This window comes from Eschrichtius robustus, chromosome 1 (genome assembly GCF_028021215.1).
Source record: "Eschrichtius robustus isolate mEscRob2 chromosome 1, mEscRob2.pri, whole genome shotgun sequence".
Taxonomy (NCBI): Eukaryota; Metazoa; Chordata; class Mammalia; order Artiodactyla; family Eschrichtiidae; genus Eschrichtius; species Eschrichtius robustus.
The window spans coordinates 135,093,620-135,103,828 of record NC_090824.1 but is presented as its reverse complement, the minus strand read 5'-3'; the positions used below and the strand labels follow the sequence as shown (position 1 = coordinate 135,103,828).

At 53.4% G+C, this 10,209-nt stretch overlaps 1 protein-coding gene across 2 annotated transcripts; it reads left to right on the top strand.

Annotated features, from left to right (window-relative positions):
- The first annotated feature begins 1,864 nt into the window (after positions 1–1,864).
- Positions 1,865–8,716, top strand: LOC137771908 (cytochrome P450 1A1). Of its 2 annotated transcripts, none has more exons than XM_068555693.1 (7): positions 1,865–1,962; positions 4,803–5,667; positions 6,219–6,345; positions 6,434–6,523; positions 6,617–6,740; positions 6,886–6,972; positions 7,137–8,716. In XM_068555693.1, exons 2-7 carry the CDS (start codon positions 4,831–4,833, stop codon positions 7,420–7,422), a joined length of 1,551 nt encoding a protein of 516 aa, XP_068411794.1. In that variant the 5' UTR covers positions 1,865–1,962; positions 4,803–4,830; the 3' UTR covers positions 7,423–8,716. The 2 variants fall into 2 exon arrangements, with proteins under 2 accessions (XP_068411794.1, XP_068411802.1); XM_068555701.1 differs by having other exon boundaries at positions 1,873–1,962; positions 4,806–5,667.
- Positions 8,717–10,209: the final 1,493 nt, after the last annotated feature.

The window sequence follows — 10,209 nt, the reverse complement described above, 5'->3', positions numbered from 1 at the left end:
GCCTTATTTTTCTCTATAGCACTTTTCACCCTCTGAGACTCTCTGCGTTTTCTGTCTCCACCTCCCACCCCCCTTGCCTCAGAATATAAGCTACAGGAAAGCAGGAGGTTGTCAGTTTGGTTCACCTCTATATCAATCGCCAGCATCCAGAACTGTGTCTGGCACATAGTAGGCATTTGGTAAATATTTATTTGTGCAGTGCACGAGGTGGCATCCAACTGCAGTGGGAGGTGATGGGGCAGAATGAGGCTCCGTTTTCTCGTCTGGGCCAGTGGATGGCAGTGCTATTCGTAGGGTTGGGGAGCGCGGCGGCGAGGGCGGGTGATGTGGTTGGTTGGGGACACGTTGAGCTAAACACGCAAATACGCCTGGACACCCTACATCGGGAAGCCTCGGCAGGGGCGAGGACAGTGTCGGAGGCAGCCGGCCAGGCGACCCGGGCTGTGTTGGGGTTGCATGTCCCGCCACAGGCGTGGACCAAAAATACGGACACACTCAGGAGCCCGCTTGCTTGCAAAAGCCCAGCTCTGCACGCAAACCTAGGCCCTTTGCACTGCCCCCCCACCCCCATCCAATCACGCACCTACGAGGGTTCGGCGGCTCCTCTCCCTCCACCTCTACCCACACGCTCCACTAGAGACTGGCCCTTTAAGAGCCCCGCTCCCGACTCCTCCCCCCACCCCACCCCACCCCTCACCCCCCCATCCCCCCCCCCACCGCCCGCGCTCGCGTGACTGTGCCGGGACTGAGCCGGGTCCGGGAGTTGGGCGGCTGGGTGGCTGCGCGGGCCTCCGGGTCCTTCTCACGCAACTCCTGGGCACCGCGCCCCCAGCCAGGTGGGGCCGGGATGGACGGCGTGACCTCTGCCCCCTGGAGGGATGTGCCAGACACATGCACGCTAGCCTGGGGAGGCATGTGCGCCGGGCGCCCCCCTCTTTAGTCCCTGGGCCCCCTCTCTTGCCCGCCCAAGGGTCTCCCTCTAACCCTTTGCTCGGCCACCAGGAGATCCACTCGCCTACCGATTTCTCTGCCATGCCAAAGCGCTAGCAACCCTGGGAACCTCGAGGGCCCGTGGGTCCTGGCTGGAAGTACCCTTGGTTTGCAGCATTCCAAAGTGGCCCCAGAGGCGCCTCAACGTGTCCCCGCTAGTGCGCGCTCGGCGATACTGCACTTTCTCCATCCCTTCCCGCCCCTCTGTCAGGGAACGCTGACTTCTGCTAGTCTTCCGGGCTCTGGGGTGGGGGTGGGGTGGGGGTGGGGTGGGGGTGGAGGGCTCTGGGGGAAGGGGCCAGCCCATCGGCGCCTCTGGCCTTCCGGCCCCGGTGACCTCGGGGCTGGGGTCGTCGTGCTTCTCACGCGAGCCTGGACTCAATAACCCGGGTTAGGAGGTCATCACCCGGCAGCTCCGCCCCTCCCTGCCTGCCTGGTCCCCATCCGCTAGTAGTGAAGAGGAAGCAATTGCACTCCCAAAGTTCAGTGGGTGCAAAAATGAGGGAGAGGGGTCCCCGTGCCCGGGGATAGAGCACCCCCATACCCTCTTTCGGACTATCATGGGACTACTTCCCCAAAACCTTCTCAGCTGGGCTCTGCGCTATCCATGGAGTACCTCGGAACTGGGGGTCCCAGGTGTCCCTAACCCTCACCCCTTTAAGTGCCGGCACTTGGTTGAGGCATCCCATAGTGGGTTCTTACCTATCCCCTTGCATCCTGTCTCCCCACTCCTCCCTCCATCCTAGAGCGACCATTCGCCAGCCGCACCCCGCCCCCCCCACCCCGCCCCATCCCAGCGCTCCAGGAGGCGTGGCCACAAACGAAAGCCGCCTATAAAGGTGGCAGTGCCTTCACCCTCACCCTCACCCAGAAGGTGACAGTTCCTTGGAGCCTTCTGTGATCTTCTTCGGGGGTCCCTGGCTCCAGAGACCACTCTTCCCAGCTCAGCTCTGTACCCCCCCACAGACGCAGGTGAGTGCTGGGGGCTTCTGGGTTGTCCCTTCCCTCCCCCCAAAGGAAAATTTTGATGCATCAAGGTCTTCCTGGTCTAGCATCTCAAAAAAAGGCTAAGAGTGTCCCTAGTGAGGAGGAAGTCCAGCTCCCTCACTAAGTGGGGAAACTGAAGCCTGAGGAAGGGCAGGACTTGCCCAAGGTCCCACGGCTAGTACCAGAACTCTAGACGTAGATGTTCCCCTCTCAGGACTCCAGGACCCAGGCTCCAGCTCCATCTCCCACTGACTCCATGAATGCCTTGGGGCTTCCCCATAAGGGTCACCTGGGAGGCTGGAATAAGGACACAGGTGAGCCAGTGCAGCCCTCCTTCAGGCTGTGTGAGGGAGGGCTTCTCCTGGGTGGTCAGGGTGGATGGAGGGGGCAGGTTGGGTTCTTACTAGCTGTACCCTGACTTATCTAAAAGCTACCCCTGGCTGGAGCCTCCCTCCCAAGGCATAGCTTGTCAGTGCTGAGGTGTGCTGGCCCAACATGGGAGGCTGATCTGAGTGGGAGTCCTGAGCACTGCCGAGGGGCCTTCCTTGTTCCATTGACTGTCTTCTTTGTCCTCTGCTGGGGGCAGTCAATGTGAGAGACTGCCCGCTGCAGAAAGCTTGACCCTGAAAATTCAGCAGTCACATCTCTCTTGGCCTCCTACCATCTTTTTTTTTTTTTTTTTTCAAAATTAACAGCCACAATAGTTTATTTACCATTGAACTCTTTATAAGATATTTACAAGACAACCAATTTTATACACCAGAAATGGTATAAATGTATGAATTACAACACAGACAATAATATGAAATGGGCATAAAACAAAGCTGAAGTGGACAGACAAGCAATTTCTCTTTTTAATTTATTAACACTAGCTTAAACTTTGTTAAGGAAAGAAACAAAGAACTGTGTTTTAGGAGAAGTGCTGGGCCTTCAGTTGAAGATTGAATTCACAGTGTTGTATCCCACATAGGGAAAAAATAAGACTAATTTTCCCCCCACACTTTAACACACTGTAATTTTGCTCTTGGAACTTTGCTAATCTACTCTCCAACCTCCTTCTCAACAAAACTTCAACATATCCAAATCAAAGGAGAATTGATCTAGAAGATTGGCCTCCTACCATCTTACTAAGGCTAGAGGTCTTTGGGGCACCCAGTGTGCAGAAGGGAAAACCATGGCACACCAAGGCCTAGCAGTGTCCCCAGTTCACTCAAGGTGTTGGGACTAAAGTGTGCTTTGGGATTCAGCTCCTCCAGGAAGCCTCCCTAGACAGATGGCTATAGTAGTTGAGGTAGGAACCATACAGTCTCCCCATCTTGGCTGGCTCTTCTGTGGGGAAACCTCACTAGTCAGACTGTGAGTTTCCCCGGGTCAGATCTGGGTTTTCTCTTCTCTGAGATCAGCTGGGCACCCTGAATCAGAGGTCATGTCGCACTCCCTCTCTCAGGTGATGTGACTGGAGCCGAGAAGGGTAAAATGCACCGACTAATCCAAGGCCACATCATAGAGCCTGGAACACTGGGTGTCCTGACCACCAGTCCAGGGCACCAGTAAGATGTCCCAGTCAGAGCCCCATGCCTCAAAGAGAGTAGTCCATGAATTTGCACACCCTTTCTAGACCGAACCTAGAGAGAAAGTATTGTCTCAGCCTCTGTTAAACTCAGCTCCATTCCTAGTTTCCCAGATTCCAGTCTAGAGTTTTCTTGCAGCCTTTGCCTGGTGGGAACCTTCCATTTATTCACAGCTCTCTAGTGACTGGCAAATGGGGGAGGCCCAGACTATTCATTCATTGAGAATTGAGCCCAATGAAAACCCTGGCCTGGAATTCTGTGACCTGGAGCCTAAATCTAGCTGGCCTCCAGCTGCTTTTAAACCGTGGGTCAGTTGAACTCAGAGAGCTGGGGATGAGGGCAGAGTGGCTTAGACAGTAAGTAAGGGGGCAGTCCCCTGTCCCCGTCCCCACCCTGTCCCAGAGTCTGGCAGGATTCCCTAGACCCTGGGTTTGAGCAATAGAGAACTGAGGGTTCTGGGAAAATCCCTTTTCATCGATTGATCTGACCACTCTTCCAAGGGAGGTACCTATGACAGGAGCTGGAAACTTCCCAAGGAACTTTCCCTAAGAGGTCTGAGTCCTGGCTCTGTCTGAGTGTTGGGTGCCTTTAGCCAAGTCAGTGCCTCCTCTGGAGGTGAGTTTCCCCAAATGTGAAATCTGAAGGAGTGGATGATCCGTTGCTCTCTGATAGCGTTTTCCCTAGTTGGGTGGGTAGTACTCAAGGGGAATTGGGTGATACACATCGATTGTGTGTTTATTTTAATATATGTTAGGGGAAAAAACCCCTGTACTTTCACACAGATATTATGGTTTGGAATGATGCTAAGTGGGTGGATTTAAAGCTGATTTTAGAAAAATATGAAGTAAATAATATGCTCTATGGAAATGTGCTCTATGGAAATCACAGGCTGATGTTTAGATTGGTGCAGCAGTTAAGAGAAAGTGTTCTGGAATTAGGCAAATTTGGATTGGGATTTGGATCCTATACTTCCTGGCTGTGTGACCTTGGGCAAGTTACGTACCTTCTCTGAGCCTCACTGCAGCCTACCACATACACTGTGGCCAGGACTGAATGAAGAATGACTAAAATTCTTGGCACATAGTGGCAGCTCAACAAACAGCTTCTCCTACCTCCTCTTCCCCTTCATGTCCAGTGAACAGTTCTGGATAAGGTTTTCCCTTTCTTTGACCAGTGTGCTGACACTTTAGGACACTGGCTCCTGCCAGCTCCCCATCTGATGTCTTGATCTTTCCCTCCTATCCCACCTCTCAGCAGCCACCTTGGAATCTCTACACTGATCATGTTCTCTGTGTTTGGACTCTCCATCCCCATCTCGGCCACAGAGCTTCTCCTGGCCTCTGCCACCTTCTGCCTGGTATTCTGGGTGGTCAAGGCCTGGCAGCCTCGGGTCCCTAAAGGCCTGAAGAGTCCACCAGGGCCCTGGAGCTGGCCCCTGATCGGGCATGTGCTGACCTTGGGGAAGAGCCCACACTTGGCCCTGTCGCGGCTGAGCCAGCGCTATGGAGATGTGCTGCAGATCCGCATTGGCTGCACACCCGTGCTGGTGCTCAGCGGCCTGGACACCATCCGGCAGGCCTTGGTGCGGCAGGGCGATGATTTCAAGGGCCGGCCTGACCTCTACAGCTTCACCTTAGTCGCTGATGGCCAGAGTATGACCTTCAACCCAGACTCTGGACCAGTGTGGGCTGCCCGGCGACGCCTGGCCCAGAATGCCCTGAAGAGTTTTTCCATTGCCTCAGACCCGGCTTCCTCGTCCTCCTGTTACCTGGAAGAGCACGTGAGCAAGGAGGCCGAGTACCTCATCGGCAAGTTCCAGGAGCTGATGGCAGGGTCTGGGCGCTTTGACCCCTACAGGTATGTAGTGGTGTCAGTGGCCAATGTCATCTGTGCCATGTGCTTTGGCCGACGCTATGACCATGAGAGCCAAGAGCTGCTCAGCGTAGTCGGCCTGAGTAATGAGTTCGGGGAGGTGGCTGCCTCTGGGAACCCAGCCGACTTCATCCCCATCCTCCGTTACCTGCCCAACACTGCCCTGGATGACTTCAAGGACTTGAATCAGAGGTTCTACATTTTCATGCAGAAGATGCTCAAGGAACACTATAAAACGTTTGAGAAGGTACAGGCTGGGGAAGGGCAGATGAGTGGTAGGGAGTGGGTAGGGTCAGGGGTCAGGAGGTCAGAGATAACTGGAGCAGCCTAGGGTTTGGCAGGCTCTCGCGGGCCTTCACCCTGGGATTTTGAAGCCAGTAGTGGAGGAGACGCCATCCTTGGCAGGGAGATAGAACTTTTTCTTGACCAGCCCTTCTATCTTTCCATCAGACAGCAATATTTACTGAATAGCCAGTCCGTGCAGGACCCTAGGTCAGTTATTGTGGGGACCAGGAAGAGTTAAAGAGCTGGTCTTCCGGCCTTATGGGAGAGAAAAGGGTAAAGGGCATGTCCAGATGATAATGGTACTGGACTCTGTGTCAGGTGTCCCTCGAGTTGGGGCTGCAAGTATCCTGAGTCAGGAGACAGCCTTGGAGAGGCAAGAGAAGCTGCAATGGTAGCCTCGGGCGTGGGGCAGTCACCTCCGGAACGAAGATGCTAGTTGGGAAGGGACCAGGCCTGGATGAGAGGCAAGTCTGGGTTTGGGATCTTGCTCACCCGTGGGCCTTCCCTACCCAGGGCCGTATCCGGGACATCACAGACAGCCTGATTGAGCACTGTCAGGGCAAGAGACTGGACGAGAATGCCAATATCCAGTTGTCAGATGAGAAGATCGTTAATGTCGTCATGGACCTCTTTGGAGCTGGTATGAGCTAACTCATTGTGCCCTTCCTCTTCCCAGCTGTCCTGACCCACCAACCGCCTAACTTTGCCCTCTATTCTCCCCTGGCCAGGGTTTGACACAGTCACAACTGCCATCTCCTGGAGCCTCATGTACCTGGTGACAAGCCCCAGCGTGCAGAAAAAGATTCAGGAGGAGCTGGGTAGGTGGTGGCTTCCTTCAGTGTGCTCAAGGCGGGAGGTCCAACCAGGGTCTGAGTGGCCCCTTCATCTGTCTGGTCCTTTGTGTTCTGCAGACACAGTGATTGGCAGCGCAAGGCAGCCCCGGCTCTCTGACAGACCCCAGCTGCCCTACTTGGAGGCGTTCATTCTGGAGACTTTCCGACATTCCTCTTTCATTCCCTTCACCATCCCCCACAGGTGAGGCTCCACGGGTCCGCTGCTGTCTGATGCTGGGCCTTACTCCAGTTCATGTACCTGATCAGGGTGGTGGGAGGGACACGGTACGGGAGGCAGGGGGATCTCCTTGTGGCCCTGAGCCTAACTGAGTTTCCCCCCTCCCCAGTACCACAAGAGACACAAGTCTGAATGGCTTTTACATCCCCAAGGGGCGTTGTGTCTTTGTGAACCAGTGGCAGATCAACCATGACGAGTAAGTTGAGAGGGGGGCAGGGGAAGCTTCACTCTCTCCTGAGCTTCAGACTCTCCTGTCCCTGGGCTTCTTGCCTAAACCCTATTCTTTTGAGCTGGGGCTCAACCCACCTGATGGTCCTGAGCCCCCAAGCTGCTACTTCAGCTGCCTCTCTCCAATTACAGGAAGCTGTGGGATGATCCATCTGCCTTCTGGCCAGAACGGTTTCTCACCGCCGATGGCACCATCAACAAAGCACTCAGTGAGAAAGTGATTCTTTTCGGTTTGGGCAAGCGGAAGTGCATCGGTGAGACCATTGCCCGCTGGGAGGTCTTTCTCTTCCTGGCCATCCTCCTGCAGCAGGTGGAATTCCGTGTGACCCCGGGTGTGAAGGTGGACATGACCCCCGTGTATGGGCTGACCATGAAGCATGCCCACTGTGAGCACTTCCAGGCGCACATGCGCTCTTAGGGGACGGAGAGCCCTGCAGCCTAGACTCTCTACTGGCCTGTCTGGGCAGCCAGGCCAGGGGGCTGACCCAGGGGATCTAAACTTTGGCCTAAACGCACAGATACTGTCTGGCTGATTTTTTGCTGTCTGAGCTGTGGGCAAACCTGAGAGATTATACCTGCCGCCTACCGTGGACTTGTCCTTCTGCGCACTGACCACAGACAGTGGACACAGCAGGGGCCACACAGGAGCTGATGGAGCTGTGCTTCCGAAGCTGTGCTTAAGCTAGGAGGCCTGGAAGGGATAGGAGGTCCTCAGGCCTCTGGAAACCTCTAAAGAGCTCTCTGGAAGCCCCTGGGCTCACCAGCTGGTTGGCTCTCTGTTCAGGCTGACTGGCTTGAGAAACATTTAGAGCAGGCAACACCAGGGCCTGTCCAATCTCTTTGACAATTGGGAGGCGTCAAGAGTGAAGGGGAGGGACTTACCTGGTGGCGCAGTGGTTAAGAATCCGCCTGCCAATGCAGGGGACATGGGTTCGATCCCTGGTCCAGGAAGATCACACATGCCACGGAGCAACTAAGCCCGTGTGCCACAACTACTGAGCCTACGCTCTAGAGCCCACGAGCCACAACTACTGAAGCCCCCATGCCTAGAGCCCGTGCTCGCAACAAGAGAAGCCACCACAATGAGAAGCCCACGCACCGCAACGAAGAGTAGCCCCCACTCGCCATAACTAAAGAAAGCCTGCGCGCAGCAACGAAGACCCAATGTAGCCAAAAATAAATAAATATATAAATTTATTAGGGAAAAAAAAAAGAGTGAAAGGGAAAGGCAGTCCAGGATACTGACACAGGGGTGGTCTCCCCGCTTATACAAGGCTGAGCGATCTGACCACTAGGGTCTGGGACACTGTGCCTGGGAGATCGCCTTCCTCTCTGCAGGCAGGAACAGGTCTGCCTCCTGGCCTTGCAAGGTCCCTGTTCCTGTCCAGGATGGGCTGGGGACTTGTGTCTAAGAGGAGCAGAGAGCAGAGGGAGTGCCCAAATCCAGGCACCAGGACCAGGTCCGGAGGGAAGGGGTAGTAATTCAATCACCTTCTACTGGGTCTCCTTTCCCTATGCCCTGTGTTAAAACGTCTTTTAAAAATGTTTGTATGCAAGGGCCTTTTTATTTTAGCCTGTATTGTACTTGTATGTTTGCGTTTACCATATATGAGAGCTTAAGAACTGTTTATTGAGTGCTATGGAGAAAATTCTAACCCAAGTATCCAGAAATGTGTGGGAAGCATCTACCTGAGCTAAATAAAGATATTATCCAAAAGTCATATAGGTGGAGAGTTTTAAAATCTTGAGTGAAGCCATCACTCATCTATGTGCCCACTCTGAGCCCGATCTCGTGTTGGGTTTTACTGTGGGAGGACGAAGGGGAGGAGGAGGCGGTGGAGAGGGGAAGCTGCTGCTCTCAGGCAGCTCACAGTCTGGCTGGGGCACAAGACTCTATCACTTCACTGCCCTCCTCCTTCTCTAACTGATCACACATTGATGAAGAACATTCTCTGGACCAGGCACTGGGGGAGATAAAGTGAATAAAACACGGTTCCTTCAAGAGCTTCCCAAGCTAGTTGGGGGACCTAACTCATTAAAACATCACCCAATTCATTGTGATCAGGTCTCTACCAGACAGATACATACAGGAGGGTGAAGCCCAGAGCCAGAGGGGGCTGGGTGGGTGGGGGAGTGGGTGCTGGGAAAGGTTACCAGGTCCTGGGGATATCTGCGTGGGGCCCTCCTTGGAGGATGGGAGGCAGACTCACTTGGGTCTCACAGCGTTAGATGCTCAGGTCCAACAGGTGGACTCTGGTCATGGTGTGGGGGAGGGGAAAGGTTCTCAGCTCAGAAGTCATGGTCTCCTCCTCAGTAGCCATGCCCGGTTCAGGTCCTGCACCCCTATTAGAACCCAGAACTGGTCACAGATGGAGAACAAAGTGTTTGATTATCAGGCCCCATAAGCCGACTGTTGCCCAGATTTCAACATTGAGATCATCCCTCTCCATCTGGGATGGCAGAGTAGTGGTGCCAAGTCGGGGCAGAGGCTGGACCCACATAGTCAGGAGCTATTCTGTCTAAGGGACTGAGGAGAGATGCACTGTGACCACAGCCCACCTTTCCTCCTGAAACATTGTGCAGTGGCCAGGAACTGCCATTCATGCACTGTGCTTTCTGGCAGGAGTGGATAGCTCCCACTCACCAAGAGTTTCAGGCTACTGCAAGGAAGGAGCTGAAGTCAGCTGGAGCAACCCTGTCTATATAGGAAGATGAGGAATTTGGCATCCAATCATTCCTGTACTGACTTATTTTTTACTTAAAAAATAACTTGTATTATATGTTATAACATAGATGAGCCTTGAAAACATCATGCTAAGTGAAAGAAGCCAGACACAAAAGGCTACATGTTGTATGCTTCCATTTATATGAAATGTCTAGAACATGCAAATCTGGAGAGACAGAAAGTAGATTAGTGGATGACAGGGGATAGGGGCAGGGAGAATGGAAGGTGCAGGGCTTCTTTTAGGGGTGGTGGAAATATTCTGGAATAAGATAGTGATGATGGTTATATAAATTTGTGAATATACTAAAACCCACTGAATTATGCAGTTTAAAATAGTTGAAACAGTAAAAAAAAAAAAAAAAAGTATGCCAATCTTTATGCTAAAAAAAAGGGAGGACTGGGGACAGCATGTGCAAAACAACTTATGGAACTGTTCTCACTAATCATATTGGTAATGGTAATATTAGTATTTTTATTTTG

Excerpts from the sequence above, each read along its gene's own strand:
- LOC137771908 (XM_068555693.1), top strand. The coding sequence starts at position 4,831 with ATGTTCTCTGTGTTTGGACTCTCCATCCCCATCTCGGCCACAGAGCTT. Across the intron at positions 6,346-6,433 it reads CATGGACCTCTTTGGAGCTG|GGTTTGACACAGTCACAACT; the intron begins GTATGAGCTAAC and ends TCCCCTGGCCAG. Across the intron at positions 6,524-6,616 it reads AAAGATTCAGGAGGAGCTGG|ACACAGTGATTGGCAGCGCA; the intron begins GTAGGTGGTGGC and ends TGTGTTCTGCAG.